At 43.8% G+C, this 20,687-nt stretch overlaps 1 protein-coding gene across 1 annotated transcript; it reads right to left on the reverse strand.

The window, feature by feature from the left end:
• Positions 1–217: 217 nt before the first annotated feature.
• On the reverse strand, positions 218–2,497 carry LOC147449876 (fasciclin-like arabinogalactan protein 11). The gene is made up of 2 exons (XM_086522236.1): positions 1,453–2,497; positions 218–828 (listed from the first exon to the last, which is right to left on the reverse strand). Exons 1-2 carry the CDS (start codon positions 1,974–1,976, stop codon positions 447–449), a joined length of 906 nt encoding a protein of 301 aa, XP_086378362.1. The 5' UTR covers positions 1,977–2,497; the 3' UTR covers positions 218–446.
• Positions 2,498–20,687: the final 18,190 nt, after the last annotated feature.

A 20,687-nucleotide genomic window follows, 5' to 3' on the forward strand; every position in this document is an offset into this window, starting at 1 on the left:
TTCCGCCCCCCAAAAAAAAAAAAAAAGTGTAAAAACCTGAAAAAGTAAACTAATTTTCTGAAATTTCCTCTTGGAAAATTCAAGGAAAGGAATTTTGTATGCTTGGAAAAATGATTTTTCCCGAACACTGCCTAGAGGCGCTCTCTCTCTCTCTCTCTCTCTCTCTCTCTCTCTCAAACACACACACACACGCGCGCGCGCGCACACACACACCCTCTTCCGAACGTTGTCTTATTTATAACACACACCACGTTACAAGCTTATGTTGAACACACACCACGTTACAAGCTTATGTTGCACGACTCATAGGTTATTGCGAAAGCAAGAAGAGCGGGGCTCGACGAAGCAGGCATGGAAAATGGTGCAATAAGTCAAGTTACATAGAGCAATGGAGAGGAAACCAGGTTTTCAGAATAACAGTGGAGATTCCAATTAGACCATCGATATCAGGCGGCCCCTTGCATGAGGAGTGCGTGGCAGACGAGGAGAAAGAAGAGGAGGGGGGATCCAGAGGTGCAAGGCAACAGATAAGCAGCTGTGATGAGGAGGAGTCGAGCAGGAGATGCTGAGGATGCGTCTGCTTTGGGGGGAGTAGGGGGTGGAGGAGCAGCAGAGGGGGCCGGTGAGGGCGGCAGGGGGAGTGCAGGGGGTGCTGGAGGTGGAGGTGGAGGGGGCAAGCCGAAGATTTCGTCAGGTAAGAGCACTTGATCGATGGCAAAAATGCTCACTGGCTTTCTGCTATAAACTGTGGTACTAATCTTGGCTGTTGTCCACCCACTTGCTATTTCAAGTCTTCCGCCGCCGGTAAATGTGAGGTTTACTTGATACCTGCTTTTGCTCATTAAAGTGTCATCAACAGCAAGAAAGGTTTATGATGCATGCATTTATTTCACTGTTTAATCGTTTCCTTTTGGGGCATATTCTATAATCTATATTGTGTATCCAGATTCCACACTTAATTAATTTGTTGGTTGAAAATGGACTTCCAAGTTCCAAGTTCCCTGTGTTCCAAAAGGACAAAAGTGCGTGGGTGCCTTTTTGGCCAAACGTGTCTATTTCTGAATCCTGATGAAAGGGATGAGCATTGCTTGTGCAATTATGCTGGTTTCATGAAATGAGTACTGTCAGCAATGAGCATAATCTCATCTTATCTCCTGTAAAGGAATGAAAGTAAAATACAAGCAGCCTAAAAACGAAGCAAGGATGTGATTTGTATAGTTGTACGTATGTCTACAATCGTAAAGCTTAATTTAGGGTGGGTGCTCACTGCTCACTGCTCCAGAGTCCAGCTGTGAAGCTCCAACACACTTCGACAGTGCGTCATTAGATGCATGATCGAATTCAGGATTGAGGTGATGTGCAAAACTTTGTTTTTAGACACGAAAGTATGATCGATTAATCTAATTATGTTAATGCAGGCAGCAGGACGGTGAGATAAAAGTAACTAGGTACCTGCCGCTTCCTCCTCCATTGAAAGTAGCATAAGTGGAGGTCACGTTGTTGTTGGAGTTTTGGAGGTTCTTAAATGCTAGGTACACATTGAGGGCGTGGTACTCTACAAGCCTCACTTTTTGCAAAGCTGTGAGATTTTTGAGCAGTGAAGAGACAAGCTTGGTCTTAAAGGCATCATCAGTGGGTGCAAAAATAGTTATCCCTGGGCCATCGGTGTCATTTGCGATCGTCTGGAAGATCACTTCTACCTTGGTCTCTACTAGCAGCTCTATGAAAGTGGTATAATCACCTCCAAAAACAAGCGATTGTGTCACATTTTCAAAGCTTGGTGCAGCTGGTGCTGGTGCTGGTGCAGGTGCTAGCACAGCTGTTGCTGCTTGCGCAGGGGAATTCAAAACCATAGCCACTGCTACTATGGCCCAAAGGAATATAACCTGCATGTACAACTTGAAAGAGAGAAGCTGCTGCTGCAATCTACACTTGCCTCCCAAGAATGCGCTGTTAGCGGAGAGGTCCATAGGCATGGAGTCTGTTGTATTGCAGGTATTTTATTGAGACAATGTGGGTAAGCAAGCTCTTCACCTGATGATCAGTGGTCGAAACCTGAATGAGACTTTCCGAATTAGCAGCTTTATTGGGTGAGCTTATATTATGTTGTCTACTATGGTTATGCAGTGTAGCTAATTGCAGGGCTATCACTAGATCTCATGTGGATTGCCGCCGTAAGCTCATTCTTCATGTGTGCAAGCTATGTTCACACAATGAAGCTGCAAAAAGAAAAGGAGCTTGCCCACTTAAGAAGATATGCCATCCACAGTAGCAGGAGGAGTGCATCTACATCAGACAGACAGAGGGGAGGGGAGAGGCCCCGGCCCCAGCTGGCAATGGCAATTTTAGACTACCTTTCCATAGGCTACCAACCCAAAAAGAAAAACCAAAAGAGAAAAGCAGGTCCAGCCCATCACCGTCATGTTGGCTTTTTTACAAGGATTCGCTCAAAACCTTGGCTTGGGGACTCGGGAGTTGGAGGGTTGTAATTTTGAGACTTGACTATAGGCCTACAAATGATGATACTCCCTCCCCGCCAAACGTCCCGGGTTCCACGCACAGCACCTTTCCACATCCATCCAACTTACATTTACCCGCGACTTTTGAGCTTGTAGGCGATCTTCAGACTTCCATTGCGAGCGAGAGAGAGAGAGAGAGAGAGAGCGTGCGCTTCATGCAGTAGAGAGAGTAGAGTAGCCTTAGCCTACTCAAATCATTTTTCGGTTCCTAGTTTTGTAGGGACTCTACTTGGTTGTTGGAGGGTGCCTATTATTGTTTGCGCTTTATCAAAACGCTGTCACATGCGCAATCCTTAGCGCCACAACGATGTTTTCTTTAAATTTCCGAAACGGCAATAAAATCTAAAGCCAGAACCTTGATCCGTGTTTGGCACCCTAAAGATTTTTATTTTTATTCTTGAATAGGAGAATACAAATGTTTCAAAACGGTAAAAGAGACATTCTTACAAGACAAACGAAAACATTTTCTACTATGGATAGTGGAACTCTAGTCTCGCCGTCTACCCCCTATTGGCCTTCTCAAAAAGAAAGTCAGTTTCTTTTGGAGATGCTCTCCTTTATTCCCCGATCCCTACGAGGTTCGCTCCCCCCCCCCCCCCCCCCTTTCCCCTTCCTCCACGTCAGCTACCCTTCCACGCCTGCACGCCCATGCAAGGCACTCTGCGTCCACTCTCGCCTCCTTCCATCCCCAACCGCTACCTACGCTACAGCAAAGACACCCCGCAACCGCTTGGGGGGAGAGAGCCTACCTCCACCTCCCCGGCTCCCTCCTTAGTCCTGCCTCCTCATCCTAGTATTGCAAGGTAGAGAGAGAGAGAGAGAGAGAGAGAGAGAGACTTCCTACCTCCGCCTCAGTCCTTCCCCCTTCTCCTCTGCCGTCTTTCCTCCTGCCTTGGTCCTAACTCTCTCATGCCCTCCTTGTGTGCTGCTCCTCACGCCCTTTGAATCCCCCCTTTGCAACCCGAGAAAGAAAGAGGGTGTAAGCAGTGTCCTACCCAGGCGCACGCGTGCGTGCGCACACACACACACACACACACACACACACAATTACAGAGCTGTGTTATGCGCGCGCGACAGAGAGCTGCAGTCATCGTACACACACACACACACACACACACACACACACAGAGGCAACCGTCGACAAAAGGTTCCAAACAGAGTTCCAGAGAGACACACCATGCTGCCCTCGTGTCAGCGTGCTTCACGTGCCACTTGGCCTCGACTGCCTGCGCCTTCCTTTTTCGCCTCGGGAGTGGGCACCCTTCCTTTTTCATTTCATGCCAAATGGCATCTCTTGAAGATTCTAACCAAAGAGATTTTTTGAAATGGGTCCGACATACTAGTTTCCATGAATAATTATAAGACCCGCCTATTGGTTGGTCCCTCCCACGGAAGGAGGCATATTGGAATTGGAAATAGAAAGTGGGAGATGCATCAATGGACACTTGGACGCGCATACACACCGCACCCTAAATTATTAATACTAGTACGTGACCCGTGCATTGGTGTGGCAAAAAGAAACATGGCTTTAATTCTTATGAAATTAACTTTCGTCTCAAAGCGCAAAAGGTTCAATGTTAGATTTATGTTCTTGTCATGTAATATCAATTATACAATGGATGCTACATTAATGTACAAAATTTTGATCGTACACATTATTAAATTTCTTAATTTACTTAATGACGATAATACCTACACGACAAAGAGATTAAGGTGGACTTATGCACCATTGCATGCCCTCAACTACACTGTAGGGTCACCATTGACGAAGATTATATAAGATTGTGTGTGTGTGTGTGTGTGTGTGTGTGCATGCTTGAGTTCAAGACTCCTCACATAGATCTTGAGGTCTCTTAAAAGTGTTCATATGGATTAGAAGTTCTCCTAACACACACACACACACACACACACACTCTCTCTCTCTCTCTCTAGAGGCTTGCACGTTGATGTGGCTCTCTCTCACATAGCATGAGTAGTGGGGAGAGGTCTCTCTCTCTCTCTCTCCCTCTCCCAATGCTTCATGCGTCCTATCCTCCCACACACATACACAACTCCTTGGGGAGAGGTCTATCGAATACCTATTGGTTCAACGTTTCTCTTTCTCTCTGAATCGACCATAGTTGCCGTAGCCTGGATTCTCTCTCTCTAGCAAATGCATGTGCAAATCCGAGTGCACGCAACGCGTCAAAATTTTCGGGTCACATTCCGAGTGAGCGACTGCAGCGAGACGCGTGGCATGCCTCTGCGCTCGTCTTTTTTTAAGCCGCATAAAGATAAAGAAAGAAGTCTATCCCTCTTTTTTGTGGCCCTTTTGTAGCTAAAAGAAGAACAATAATTCTTCATCTCATTCTTGCTATGAGTGTCATGGTAGCCAATATAGGGTCTTGATCGAATAAGGTACATCAGTGCCATGCATAGGACACACTTGAGTGTCGGGTAGCACCTCTTTGGATAGGTTCGGTGACAGTTTCAAAAATGGAAGCTAGGGGAGATCCTCCCTTGCATATAGTTTGCATAACACACACACACACACACACACACACACACACACACACACGGAGAACTTCAAATGAAAGCTTCAAATCCAATTTCTCACTCAAAAGACTACCTACACGATAGAAGCTTGTTTCGTGTGAAACTAGCTTATAGGATGTAAATATGTGTTTTCTCTTTTTAGTATCCTTCGAACGAAGATGATGTTGATGGTTTTGTATAGGTGACCACCCCCCCCCCCCCCCCCCCCCCCCCAAAACAAAAAAACCCAAGTGCCACCACTCCTCCTCAACATGCATGATGAAGTAGTAGTTGCAAAAGGGGAGGAAGTGGACGGAGGCAATGGCACCTTCCTACCAGTTTCAAAGGTCGTGAAGATTGTGGTACCGAAAAGAAAAGCAACGGGTAATGACTTCATACATTGTTGATCTTGAAACACCACAAGCATTGCACCTACTACTCAATACTCCTCCAACCTCATTCCATGATAATGGATTTCTATTGCATGAATAGGGGTTGAGCCTTGGATCATTAATCCTTATATTGAGAAGGATTGATTTTTGGAATAAACATAAGTTGGCGTAATTGCTTGAGTGTTACCCCTATTGTTGGGATGGATTGTTCCTGGCTTTAATTACAAAGATCGTCCTCTTGCCAATTTGACTTGGGCAAAAAGGCACAGGGGGATTTAGGACAACGGAAGTGCTTGGTGCATTATCCTCGTAGTTTTGGATGGGTGCTTCCCATTCACCTCATCATTGCGCTCATCGTTTTTACACTTCTAGTTCGCCCTCGCTTGGGTGGTCTATCCTCACGCCATTTTGACTTAGGTAGAAGCCATCCTTGCGGGGGTTCATCACTTGTATTTCTTTAGTTACATAGCCCACCTCCACCAAGGTGGTCTTTTCACTTCCTATTTTGGCTTGAGTAAAAGCAATCCTTGAGGGGGTTTTAGGATGGTGTGAGTAGTATCTTTGAGCGAGCCCGAACCCTAGCTTTGCCCTAAACTATGTCGGCTCTAGCGCGCTCTGCAAGAGTCGGGAAGGGCTCCGAGTAGGCCGTCATGGGGACAGGGGCTCTAAGGCATGGTGAGGGGGCCTCCTACGGTGGCGGATCTGCTCCTGCTTGGCTGAGATCTACAGGGTAGATGGGTCGATGCTGCTTCGAGAGGGAGGCGCATGGAGGCCCTTTCTCAATCCCGGACAGGGGTTTCGACTCCTACTTTTTTTTGGCCATGGGGTTTGGGCGGTGACCCCCTCTTTGCTTTGAAGGGATTCATATTCGCATGGTTCTTGGTTGGTGTTGTTGTGAGGTATGCAGATCTTGAGGAAATTGGGTCGGGTGGTGGCAGCCCCTTCTTGACTGTGGCGGCCTCGGGCTTTCTCCCTTGCTCTTGGAAGGTGTTTGGCCCCCCTCAAAGGCCTGGTCGGTGATCATTGCTCGGTTCGAGTGGACGTCTTGTTGTGATTCTTCTTGCGTCTTGAGGTGATGGAGCGAATGGGCTCCCCCTTGGTGTGGAAATATTTCTCTTGTTCCCTTTTTCGTCTTAGTCTGAGGGTGGCTCGCTATCTAGCAGGTGTAATTCGATCCTGTGATTATCGTGGCACCTCTTGGTTGGTGATCTGTTTTGGGTTGTATTGATGTTCAACTAGTTGATTGTTTGTGGGGTTTGAGATGTCCTGGCTCGGGTGCGAGCAGGGTAGGTGATGTAAATTGTTTGATCAGGGGACGGTTACACAACGAGTTTTTTTTTTTCATCCCACCACCACTACCTCCCATTGCTTCCCCTTAGCACCCATCACCACCACCACCACCCTAACCCACCACTGGTGGTTAGTGGTGCTAGCTTACTACCACCATGTGTCGCCCCTACTCCTACCACCACCGCCCATTGCCGCCTCTCCCTCCAGTGGAGTAGTTAAGGACTCTCTCTCTCTCTCTCTCTCTCTCTCTCTCTCTCTCTCTCTCTCTCTCTCTCTCTAAACCCAAGGCATTCACAATTTTGGTAGTGGCTTCCGTTTTTTTTTTTTTAATGAGTCCCCCTCACCCCTCCCCATCTGTCCCTCTCGTGATCCCTCCAACCAACTCCCTCTCTTGCCCCCTCTTCTCTCTCTCTCTCTCTCTCTCTCTCTCTCTCTCTCTCTCTATGCCCCCCCACCTCTATCTATACGTCCGTCCCTCCCTCTTCCCTTTGTATGGCCCTACCTCGCCCCCCCCCCCCCCCCCCCCCCCCCCCCCCCCCCCCAACCCACCTCTCCCACTTTCTTCTCTATGCCCCCCCACCACTTTCTATACGTCCGGACACCCCTCTCTCCGCCCTCGCCCCCGTCCCCGCCCCCCCCCAAATATATATCTCTCTCTCTCTCTCTCTCTCTCTCTCTCTCTCTCTCTCTCTCTCTCTCTCTCTCTCTCTCTCTCCACCACACCACCCAATCCTAGAGAGAAATGAAATGAGATGGAATAAAATGTTATATTAAGTGTTTTCATAAGGCCAAAATGACCTATGAGGCCAAACTGATACAATCTTGGTGGATTTAATTCAATGCATGGGTGGAAATTAAAATGTGTGTGTGTGTGTGTGTGTGTGTGTGAGAGAGAGAGAGAGAGAGAGAGGGAGGCCGACGAGGGAGGGAGAGATAGATATATAGTTTTTATTATCGTCCTTGAACGTCAAATATGATCTATGGGATGAAAGTTACATGTGATGTAGTATGTGTGTGGCTAATGAGTGATTCTCGTTGCTCCAAAATTATGGTGATGAGAGCCGCAATGGAGAGCCCACACTATGGACGTGGCAGAGAAAAATTTGTAGGTCTAAGTCATGGCTGAAAATGTGAGTGAAGCAAGTGACGAAAAACTGAGCACTTTAGTAGCGTGGTACTCAGACTCTCAAACTTGTGAGAGGGGGAGAGTAGAGTGTGATTTTTTTTATATAAAAATCTCTCTCTTTTTTTGTGTTTAACCTTCCTTGCACTCCCTCTCTTTTCCTTTTTTTTTTAATCTAAAAAAGCATCACACTTCGCAGCTTCAGTCTCCCCCTCTCACACTTTATATAACATTTCATTTAAAGACATTTCATTTCATTGAATATAACCTTTTGAAGACATTTAATATAACATTTCATTCCCCCCCCCCCCGCCCCCCCCCCCCCCCCCTCCTTATCGCTCTCTCGTTCCCTCCCCCTCTCTCCCTCTTTTACAAAAAAAATATAGGCACTAGCGATACTGCTAGTGTTAAAAATAAATAAAATTAAAATAGCCCCCTCCCCCTCTCTATGGGACGAGAGAGAAGGGAAGGGCATGGTGGCAAAGGTAGAGAGAGAGAGAGAGAGAGAGAGAGAGAGAGAGAGAGAGAGGACGTAGCTCACTTTGGGATGGGAAGGAAGGGAAGGGTGAGAGGGGGGGGGGGGGGGGACGGGGGGGGGAGAGAGAGAGACAGAATCACACACACACACACACACACACATAGAGCACGCGGGACACACACACACACACACAGAGATGGAAGACAATAAGATAGAGGGGTGGTGAGAGAGAGAGAAAGAGGTTATAGAGTGACAGGAATAGAGAGGAAGAAGGGAGTAGGAGAAGAGGACTTTGGGGAAGGGATGGCGGTTGCTAGAGGACAAGATGGAGGGCGGTTAGAGGAGTAGATGGAGAGAGAGGGTGGAGGAGAGGGCGGATGTTGAAGGAGGAGGAGGAAGGGAAGAGGAGGAAGCACATGGACGACAAGAGAAGGGGAGGTAGGGAGGGCAGTCCTCAAAAAAAAAAAAGCTCGCTCCGTTGAACTCACACGAAGACCTAACTCATTTGATCATAAATATTATCTCACTTACATGTGTGAGTTTTGCAAAAAAAAGAGGGGGATGGTGTGAGTGCGTGTGTATTTTGCAAGCCACTCTTGTCGTGTGAAACACAAATATCATAATGCATTCTATTTTGATTGAAGTGCCTTTTTTCTTCAAATGTAAGCGTAGAATATGAAGTGAATATCATTTAATAACTCAAACCTAAAACAAAATACTAATGAAAAATGGAGCCGAATGCTGTTAAGAGGTGGAGCTACTAGTGGCTCTACTTCTCGAAATGTATTAATTTCCCAGAGTCCATTCCATATTTTGAAATCTCTTAAACGCAAGGAAAAGATTGTTGTACGTGGGTGTCCATGAGTAGCGATCTTCGCTTCTGCAGGCCCCTCTCTCATCATGATCAATCTTCCATGTTGTGTGGAGCCATCTCTGTCTGCAGCATCATGAGGAAGATGAACACCCCCCTCCAAAAAAAATAAAATTTGCACCACTGTGGTGTCTCATGTGTGCATTGCAACTCCATTGGCTTCCTCGCCTTGCACTAATCTTCAACTCATGTCCGTCATCCTGCACACTCGTCAAATGGATGATGCCTCATGTCTCTCCTGGTTGTGCTTTCCACATACGACATCTCTCTCTCTCTCTCTCTCTCTCTCTCTCTCTCTCTCCACGTCGGGACCCCCTTTTTTTGTTTTCAAATCCATCGCAACATCTCTCTAGCGCTGCTCCCACACCCTCCCCTGCACTTAACCCTACTCCCACCATATCTCTCTATCTTCTACCGTTGTATAAGGCCCTCAGGAATCGTTCCTAACCAACCTCTCGCTTGCATCCTAGCACATTATGCTACCTTGCTCCTCCCCTTATGACAATCAGTGACAACAGGCTGTAGACGAGAGAGAGAGAGAGAGAGAGAGAGAGAGAGAGAGAGAGAGAGAGAGAGGATCTCTTGGTTGCACCCCTTGCAAACAAAGGGTGGTTTCCCTACTCCCTACTATCTCTGTCTCATGAAGCTCACACAATGCAAATAACACCCCCCCCCGGCTCTCTCTCTCTCTCTCTCTCTCTCTCTCTCTCTCTCTCTCTCTCTCTCTCTCTCTCTCTCTCTCTACCAAGTCGGTAGATAACAACCTCGTCTCTCTCTTTTTCTCTATCTGTGCTCAACCTATGACTTACTCGCAATGGGGACCCACACAATGGAGATCTACCAGCTTTGGCAATGTCCATACAACAAAGATAATGAGACTCTCTCTCTCTCTCCTCAACCTGCTGATGGCAACCAGATAGGACCTCCACAATCTGACCAAAGCTTAGACAAGAAAAACTATATCTCCCTCTCTGTCTGTTGTCCCACACAGAAGGCATGTCCTTTTTTCTCTCCCCTCGATGTGTCTCCTCCCCACTTTTTTACTTCAAAGCCATGGAAGGCATTAGCCAACATCCCCTTAATTAAGTAGCTCAAACAAAATGGGTGGAACAAGACTCTACTAATGAGTTGCCCCTTATTCTTTGTATATGTACACAAGAATAAGGTGTCAGTGGGCAGGCGCCCATAACCTAGGTGGGGGGGGGGGGGGGGGGGGCAAGGCACATGCGCCTGTACCCCAACACAACGAACTCCAAATATCTATCCAAACATCAACAACAACCATTAACAACTGCAATTGGCAACTCCCTCAACAAGATAACAACTCCTTTGCAACTTTAGAATCTATTGACCACATAAACCTTCTAGGCCCCTGTGAACCTCTCAACTCAACAACACCACTTGACAATCCCTTTGACAAGTACTCTTTTTCCAATTTTTTTCTCTCAGAGTAGATAGCATCCATCCGGCATTGAGCTAACAACACCACAAACCTTAGTGACTACTCTACCCCATAGGAGGACTCAACCAACAACACCAACCTCTTCATGGACAATGCACTTATGCTTGACCACCTCACTCTTGACCCTACAAGATCATCATGGAAGAAGACATTGAACACCTCTTGGAGGAGTCCTTTGACTTCTCCCTCAACCCTCATCAAAATGGACGTCATGTTGAAGACTCGACCACAATCCCGAGGAACTTGCATCACCTAAAACTAACCCATCAAAGAAGAATCAATCCAACCTTTGCATCACCCTCTCAACCATCAAACCCACCTCCCTTCTCCCCTAACATGTCAAATCCCCCCTCCAACCAACCTTCTCCAATCAATACCCTCACCGCTTCCTCATCCATGGCCCCCCTCCCCTCCCCTACAAAACCCAAGGAGTATGAAGAAATCATAATTTTCTCCCTTAATGAATGCATAAAGCTACACAAAAAGTTCATCAAAGCTTCCACATGCACTTGTAAAACTGCAAATCCGAACAGCCTCAACATGAAGCCCCTGTGTAGACAATTGGATGATGCCCAAGCCCAAGCCCAAGACCTACTCAATGCTAAACTCACTACCCTTACCATCCAATACCAAATGGATTGTACCATGGCCCTCATCCAAGACTAAAAGCTTCTTGTCCAACACCTTTAAACCCAAGTGGATCATGAGATAGAGGATGCCTCACCGACCTTATCAAAAAGCTCTCATCCATTACCTTACCCCTTTTAGCCTATTGTGATTGGCACCAACACTTCATGAATTGTTTTCTCTCTTTAATTTTTCCTTTGCCAAATTCAATCCCATGTAGTTAACTCCCATCTGGACTCAACCAAGGAAGAGGAAGCTAAAAAACGTAGGCATTACTCTATCTCTGCACCATGAGGGATGATGAAATCCACCTCGTTAAAGAACAAATCATCAAGGAACTCATGGAACTCGAAGTACTCAAACGATTCAAATCTCTCCCTCTCTCTAAGTCCTCTTCCCCCATAGCCACCACACCCAACACCATCAACACCACCCTCTCAAAACACTTAGACACCCTCTTCCCGCCAAAACCCCCCAGAAACTCTCTCTCTATCCATAAAAGATCAACTAAAGCTATCTCCTGTTCCTCTGTTTCCTCACCCTCTCTTGAACCCTCCACCCAAACCCATGAAAAATCCTCTAAAATTCAAAAGAGTTTTCATAAATCACCCACATCATCCTACTACCCCCCCCCCCCCCCCCCCGGCCCCCAATGCATCTCTACCCTTACAAAACTTCAAACACTTCTTGGATGCCCTCATCCTTAGATTCCACTCTAGAATGCATCACATCTCAAAATCACCTTAACCTCAAAGAAAATCTATCACACTACAACATCTCTCGATCCAAATTACCAAAATTTGTTACTCTAGCCTTGAAATCCTTGCTAAAGGAACTCTCAATATTCATAAAGCGAGCTAATAAAAATCTAGCCTAACCATCCTCTTCGTACAAACAAGAAGCCATTAGGAAACTTAATGACCAAGCAACCTACCTACCCGTGACCCTACCACCACAAAACTTTTTGTCCTTCATTCTTTATCACTCACAAATACAGTCTCCTCACCCGAGAAGAAAACATTTCATTCTCACTCCTCTATCCAAAGCCTTCAAGCCCTTCCCTATCACTCTTGTAGCCCGTCCCATTTTTTCATATTGAGGCTACATTTTTTAGAATGCCTCCAAATGGCTACACTACCAACTCTACCCCATCCTCATACCATAGTAATAACACATTAAAGACTCCTTATCTCTAATAAAAGATCTTCAATCTAAACCCTTCCTTCCCCACTACCTTCACTTCACTTTTGATATAGCCTCCCTTTACCCAAGTATCCCCATGCTACAAGGTATCCAAGCCCTCAAAAGCATCACTACAAACCAATTTGAAACCCCAAAAATAGAGTTCATCGTGTCACTTTCCACCCTTATTCTCTCACACCATTGTCTTTGCTTCAAAGACAAAGTGTGGAAACAAATAAAAGGCATCACAATGGGATCAAACTTTGCAGTGGTGTATTTATGCTTGCTTATTCCTTTTCCATCTAGAAAACCACTCGCCTCTTCTCCATAACCCTCACTTGGATTATTATAAAATATTTATAGACGATGCATTTGTGTTTTGGACCACACACTCTAGACTCCCTCAACAATGCCCTCACCTCCTACGCCAAGCCATTACAAGAACACATAGTGATCCCCCCAGTCATCTCCACTTTTGAAGCCACAATCTTGGGTGTCCATTTGTACAAAGGAGAAAGCTTCAATTATCATGGAATTCTTGACAATAATTGTCACCAAAATCCCCTCAATTCATATCAACACATACCATGGATCTTCTGGCACCTCTCCACCAAAAATTGGCAGTTATCAAGGCATGACTTAGATGATACATCATTAGAGAGAGCACACCCGTAGGCATTGCACACTTGATAAATATTCTGTTCCAAAGGCTCCATATTCTCTAGAGAGTTCCTACACAAGGTATTTTGGTCAGCCCATACCAAGAGAGGCCCACTCTTTTGAACAAAACACCTTCCCCCAAAAATTTTCCCTTTCACTCTAGAAAATCAGAGATTAAACCCCACCCTAGCAATAGGGAAACTTGCATGTAGCCTTTTCCCTAACTTACCCTATCACATATTGAGACACCCACCATTTGTTGGACTAATGGCCCTAATTTAAACACCATCCTAAACAATTCCTCTAAATCAACTTAATGAATGCATACTTACCTTTTGTTACCATGATCTAACTCCTTTCTTTTGCTTCATACGAACATTCCACCTTCCTTCTTCCCCAACACCTGCTTTTTTGCTCATATGGGGGCCCACCTCCCACTCTATTCCCTAGCAAGGTTTCCCTCCATTTTTTCCCACCACCCCCCCCCCCCCCCCCTCCCCAACCCACCCACTCCCTTTTCACTTCAATCTAACCCTTGCAACTTATGAGTGTTACACACGCTTGATATGTATATTGAAACCTATATCTCATCCAATGTCTCCGTTCTAGCTTGGTGGCCAATTCTTCACCTTGTCCATGTTGTATGGATAGCTATCATCTCAATGGAGTGTTTTTAGAACTTGCACTTTGTTGTCTATTCTACCTTGGAGACACAAATTCAGGCACAATGGACTCATCTTCATCTTTTGCAGGCTTCTTCAAAGTAGGCCTAGTGGTTTCCCTCTCTGAAGTAGTCATAATTAGTGAATGCTAGATATTCAAAAGAGTATAAATAAAAAATTACTAGACACAAACAAGTGGAAGAGAAAAAAATGCACCTTCATTGAGAGCAGTAGATTCACTTTTCGGTGCCTCAAATATTGCAAAATCAACAAACCCGAGTGTTTCATTGTCTAGCATAGAACAAATGAAGACAATTTAGGGGGATGGATAAAAACATTCTTGGTTTCATAGACTTGAAATAAGGCACTTACCACGACTAATATCTTTCTTGGAAGTCATTGTTGTCGAGGGACATAGGCCTAACATATTGAGGTAAAGATTCAGTGCAATTAAACACGAATCACTTGCCATGTTTTAAGCACATGTTTGAAAAACACAACATGTTATAAACATGGAGACAAGGCAAGGAAAAACATCTAGTGCAATTGCATCAAAATCAAAGCCACATCTCGTGCAACTAGTAAAGCCACCAATATACAATGCAATCGCTCCTATGTTAGGTACACAGGGAGGGAGAGACATAATGGAATTCAAGCCACTTGACTCAAATTCCCTTCTCAATCCTTCATAGAATTGAGAATTCCCACATTTCTTCACAAGGTCAGTTTGATTGAAAGCTAAAAAGCTCCGCAAAAATTACTTATTCAACTTATTCTAACATTCCAAAATACGTCATTTAATGTGCATGCAAACTCCCTTTCCTACCAAGTATAGATAAAGCAACTGTGCGTTTCCCTATCATTCTATATAGCTATACCCTAATTATATAGCTAGGGGAATTCCATATTCATATCGTGATACAATAACTATATGGATGGTATAAAAGCTATATAGTAGTTAGCATCGACATTTGCTCTTGCACAACCATAGTGGCACTTGAGCTATATAGCTGAATCAGTAACTATATAACTGGTCAAACATGTCTACTTAAGTTCCATATACAGCACATTGCTCTTCTAGTAGTTATGTAGCTTCCCTTGAACCAATAGACAATTGTCATATAGAATAACCATATACATAGTGGGACAGCTATGTACTTGGCCATAGACCTTCCATAGCTACATCAAATAAACTACTTACAAAACTCTAAAGATTAAAGAATTGAGCTCTATGATAGAAATTGAGGTATGGGATGTACTCCATGTGTTTAATCAGGAAGATCACCTAGATATCTAGCCTTGGGACCCAGGAGGACTATATAGCTAACATGTAACAAGCTATTAATGTTTTGTTGCATCAAAAGTTATCAATTTCTAATTTTCTTCTTATCATCTAAATAGCTAGCTACCTCACTATATAGTTGGAGTTTGAACTATCTACCAACTCACCCTATAGCAAGAGTCAATGTGATAGCCTATGACCAATTCTAAGAGGATATATACCCTACAAAAAGTATTTTTCAACTATGGTCCATCTTGAGGAAGGTCTACCCTGGCACAAAAACAACATAGATAGCATACACTTGTGCTAATAGCACCATACCTTAGCCTTCACCACATCTTTTGCTAGATTGGTAAGGTCCTCTAAATACTCTTTTTGAAGCAAGCATCTCAACCAATCCAGCATGCACTTGTGACTAGACTCCTCAGTCAATGTCTCTATCATCCCCTTACGTCGTGTAGAGATCAGGCGGTTGTCAAGAATACCTTCAGCCCTATGTAGAGAGTGGGTAGTAGATTTTGCACATGATTGTGCATCCTCAGCTTCTTTTTTGATGGCAAGCACTCTTGATTCACTTTTCGTAAACATGTCATCTACTTAAATAAATGTAGTGGCTAAAATAAATGTTTTGAGTTGCAACATACCCTCTAGGCTCCCTAGCACTTCATGGCTTGGTGCTCCTAGGCTTCTCATGGTGTCCTCCCACCTTTTGCGCTTATCATCCAAATTGTAGTCTTCTTTGCTGCTCTTCATATCTCTCTATTAGGGTTTTGGGCTTTAGCCTATGCTTGGTGGCATGGAACCATGTGGTAGCATGTGGAAAAGGCACTTAAGGTGTGTGAGCACACATGGAGGCTATTACTAGAGGGGTAGACTCACCTAGAGATAGTTAAGAGGTCCCTAAAGTGCCTTGAAAGGTCACCCATGAGTTCTCAGCCTTGGATATGTATATATGGACACTTTCCATGTTAATGGCATGCCTACTTGGGATTAATATTTAGGTGGTTTTCCTTTTCTTTAGGCATGCTTCTCCTTGATTTACGATTTTCCTTGCACTCTTCACTTCAATTGGGAATTCACCATTAAAGAGGCTTCTACACCTGCTCCAATTAGAGCCCTTCAGCTCTCATGATGGAAGTGATTAGCACATTCTGATTGGGGTTGTAAATGTGTGTGTGTGTGTGTGTGTGTGTGTGTGTGTGTGTGTGTGTCTACTCTGCATGATTGAGTTCATATCTCAATTTTTTGGAGCCCTAACACAACCAAGTGTGGAAGGACCACGTGGTTAGCTCACTAAGTTTGGGAGTTAAACTCCAAGGGAGACTAGCTCAAGTCCCACATACTAGTTTGAGGCAAGCTTGGTGAATGCCAAAAACCACATGAAACTGAATTTACAATCCAAGGTGGGTCCTCAAGCAAGGTTTTCTGTGTGCAAGGCACTTGGACCATAACTAGATGTGACCAAAGTCTTCAATATAGTTTGGGTCCTATTTTTGTCTCTACCCCTGCTCAACATTGGTTCCCATGGGGTTCTTCTCACAATCAAGGGCCTCTTCAAGCCTTAGCCTTTTAAGAGTCCCTTCCCACAAGTGCTTTTCCCAAGTGCTTAGACAAGAGCCCCTTCCCATGGGTGCTTTTCCAAAGGGCTATAAGCCTCCTCAATCGGCCTCAAGAAAAGTCTCTCAGTTGACTTTGAGCATTGGCTCCAATGAACTTCAAGCAAAGCTTCAAAATAACCTCAAGAAAAGCAAGGGATAAAGGGGATTCTTGATACTCTTTTGTGAAGAGGTACTTCATAACATAAGTATTCAAAGGGATATTCTTACTTCTCTATCTCATCAGCGAAATTAAAATTCAAAAATTATGCACCCAAGCACAAAAACATCTTAAAATGCATGTCTACAAATGTTGTGCAATAGTGAGGAGTTCATACACCAGCCTTGGCATTAGAGATCGAAGTTCTAAGGTCACTCCAATGTGCAATGGAAGAGAAGGGACTTAAAAGATTTAACGATGAAGGCTTTCACACGTGGCGTACCAAGTTAAAAGGGTACTTAATTAAAAAGGGGTTGTGGGGACACAAAATTATATACATTTCATCGGCAATGGTGAAACCTCATGAGCTACATGAGAGGCCCTAAAGAAAAACTTTGGAGCTAGAAAAGAAACATTTCCAATTTTTTCTAGCAATAAGTCTTGTTTCAAGTGTGGCAAAGAAGGTCACACTGCCAAAGATTTCCTACTAGCATCAAAGACTTGCAACATTTGCGGGAAGAAGGTTCATCCTCCTACCAGATGCTTCAAGAAAGATAGAGTTAGCACCAGTAGCAATCCGAGGCCCAAAAGCTCAATCAGCCTAGTAGAAGAGGACAAAGATGAAGATGATAAAGAAGATGGTAGTAGCCTTCGAGTCTCTTGTGACTACGACTATGACGACATTCTCTAGCTTTTGTTTTTTGCATTTACCCCTCAGTATTTTGTTAGGAGATAGCTTGGTCTTAGTCTTTATCATCTATTCAAGGGGAGGTGTGTAGTGCCTCTTGGGTTGGAGATGGTTTGTCTCCTTGGTTGGGCATGGTCTCATGGATTGGAGATGTTCTTTTGCTCCTGAATTGGAGTGTGTCAAAGATATCAATTTGGCACCTAAGGTGTGTGGGTACCCATGGGGGCCACTAGTAGAGGGTGTGGACTCACCTAGAGATTGGTAAGAGGTCCCTAAAGTGCCTTGAAATGTCACCCATGAGTTCTCAAGTGGTTTGGGCTAATTTGGGGCTTCTATGTGATGTCATGAATGATGTCAGATGAGATGCGTATGTGAACTCTATATAATGAGCCTTTTTGTAAACACTTTGAGTTCAATCAAGTAATCAAGTGTGTATCTACACTCTATTGTATTTCCATTGTGTACTCAAGTTTTATTTATCATGTCAGTGCCATGAATGGTTCTCTAATCTATCCTTTCTAAATTCTACACTCCCTCTACAAATTGGGGCCATGCAACTATGGACAAGGCGGCTGGCTCCTTGATTTGATCCTTGGTGACATAAAAATTTCTCTAATGCAAATCCTTTTGCAAAAGATTGGCTGACTTGGTACAACACAATCCCTTCTTGGTAGACCTCTCAATACTTTTGGAATAATAGCTCAACAAATTCATGCTTAACATGATATGCCCAATGATTACTGCCCATAGCTAACTTTGGGCATGAGAACTTATTACTCTACTTCCTATCACTAATATCATGCTTGCCATGTAGATTGTCAAGATTAATGCCCTCTTGCGATAGGCCATGTTTTGCATGAAACTTTGAGCCAATATGAAAAAACCTTTCTATAATGGTGATGGTATGTCCTTTATTTTTGTCGCATAGTCGAATTTCCCTACAGATGACTCACATGGTGTCCTCCCCATGTATCCTCAAATTGGCTATACGATGTTTACTGCAAACACAATAGACATGAAACAATAAAGTGATCAAAGAACCACAATGACAACCATATACTCCAAAAGCGATTTGTCTTTTCTTGTACTAGGTTTTATGTTGTGTGAATGATGAGAGAGAAGATTGTGCTTAAAGTCCATGACTCTCTTGCTTAAAGACATCGTAGCATTTAGGCTACATTGAATGTTATGGTTACATGGTTGTAACTTACAATACTCAAGAACAAGACATATCCTTGATTGTGTTTCTCAACAAATGAAGTGCTGCAAAGTCTGTAAAATTTCTTGCAATAAAATGTGGGTGTTATCTTTGAACCAATTTAGTAAAGATAAAAGGCAATATATCAATATAGTAGCAAAAGAGTAAATAAAAAGCTTACACATTGGGGATTCTTTAAAGTTCAAGATGGCAATTAGCTAGTACATTTGGTAATTGAGTATGTGCTTAGTTTCAAGATGTTTTTTTGGAGATAACACTGCAAATAAAAGAGCCAACTCTCAACTAAAGCGGTGTAACTCACTTGAGTCCAAGATCATTACTCTTTTCAAAAGGGTGTGTGTGATCTTCTAGGTATTATTTTACAAATAAACAAAAACCATACTACATGGTAATAAGGACAAAATATTGTAGCAAAGTTCTTTTAAAATGACTCTAACAATGGTTGATATGCCATGTTCAATGGTTGCCTATGTGTTTTAGCCAAGGGAAAAACTCTATAGGGAAGTCAAAATCCATCTAATGGTATCAATCCCAAATGGGATCCACAATTGCTCATTGAAGTTGACACTGATTCATGAGCTGGTCCCCTTGGTAGACACATGGTAAGTGGCGTGATCGACTTCGCTGGTTTGCCGGTTGCCTCCCTGGAGGGTAAACACCAAAGTGTTCAATCACGCGTTGATAAAAAACTAAGCACCATCAAAACACTAGCAACATTAAGGACGTCCCCTTGCATCAAGCATGCATAAGCGGGTTGAGAAGTTCATACCAATCCACTAGTGTAGGCTACACTCGATGAGACCAATAGCTTCTTGAATAAAAATAAAGTAAAAAAGGGGTACGGTGCATTTAAGCTGCACCATGCTGATCGGACAACAATCCAATTTTAATCAATAAAAATTATCAAAATATCCCATTAATTTGTGGAAATTTCCAAAATACCCCTCTTATTTCATCCCAATGTACCCCTCATATTTGCCCTTCAATTTTGCCAAAATTCCCAAAATACCCCTAAATAACCTCGCAAACATCTCTAAAAACAATTTTCTTTTGCAACTCTTCATAGGAAGATTGGTTCTCCTCAATAGAAGGTGATAGAGCTAGGATTTTAGATGGAATTGAGACCACTTTTGTTGAAATTGTTCACCATTTTTAAACACAGATGCCTCTATTTTAGAGCTCATTCGTAAATAATTTTGTATGAGACCCTAAAAGATAGATCTCTATTGCCATAAACATTAGACTACATAGGGCTCATTGGGTGGGTAGCTTTGGGGTGGAGCTCCTTGGAGTTGTCCAAGAATAACCTTGTCATGTTGGTAACAAGATGAGGGTCTTCACCATAGCTTTCATAGTAGTGGCCCCAATGCAGATCTCTCTCTCTCTCTCTCTCTCTCTCTCTCTCTCTCTCTCTCTCTCAAGTAGAGGTGGATGCATCAATATGGTGTGTGAATATTTGAGATGCGTGTTGATACTATGGAGGAGGAGGCTCATGCAATAGCTACACATATGTATAATTGTGAGAGGCATGATGTATGCAAAACAATTTTTTGTATACATTAAGGTCTATGAATGCTTGAGGCTTACATTAATGCTCGTCGCTTGCACATGCAAGGCCTTTTTCCTGGTATCATATCTTTCATCTAAAAGAAAATTCATCACCCAAGCGACGTTATTATATTTTGTCAGGTACTATAGGTGTCAAAAGCATTGTCCATACTACAAGCTCAACCAGATAAGAAGCTTGAAAAGAAGTTACATCACCTTCAACCAAAAATTTACACACACACACACACACACATACAAAGAATGGAGAGAGAGAGAGAGAGAGAGAGAGAGAGAGAGAGAGAGAGACAGAGAGGGAGATACATTATATAAAGAGAGATATGTAGAGAGAGAGGTAAAGAGAGAATGGGGAGAGAGAGAGAGAGAGAGAGAGAGAGAGACAGAGAGGGAGATACAT

The sequence above is a fragment of the Adiantum capillus-veneris genome, chromosome 10 (genome assembly GCF_014529385.1).
Source record: "Adiantum capillus-veneris isolate H3 chromosome 10, ASM1452938v2, whole genome shotgun sequence".
NCBI lineage: Eukaryota > Viridiplantae > Streptophyta > Polypodiopsida > Polypodiales > Pteridaceae > Adiantum > Adiantum capillus-veneris.

Coding starts and splice junctions, on each gene's coding strand:
- LOC147449876 (XM_086522236.1), bottom strand. CDS start 1,976: ATGCCTATGGACCTCTCCGCTAACAGCGCATTCTTGGGAGGCAAGTGT. Junction 829..1,452: donor AATGGAGGAGGAAGCGGCAG/GTACCTAGTTAC, acceptor GAGCAAAAGCAG/GTATCAAGTAAACCTCACAT.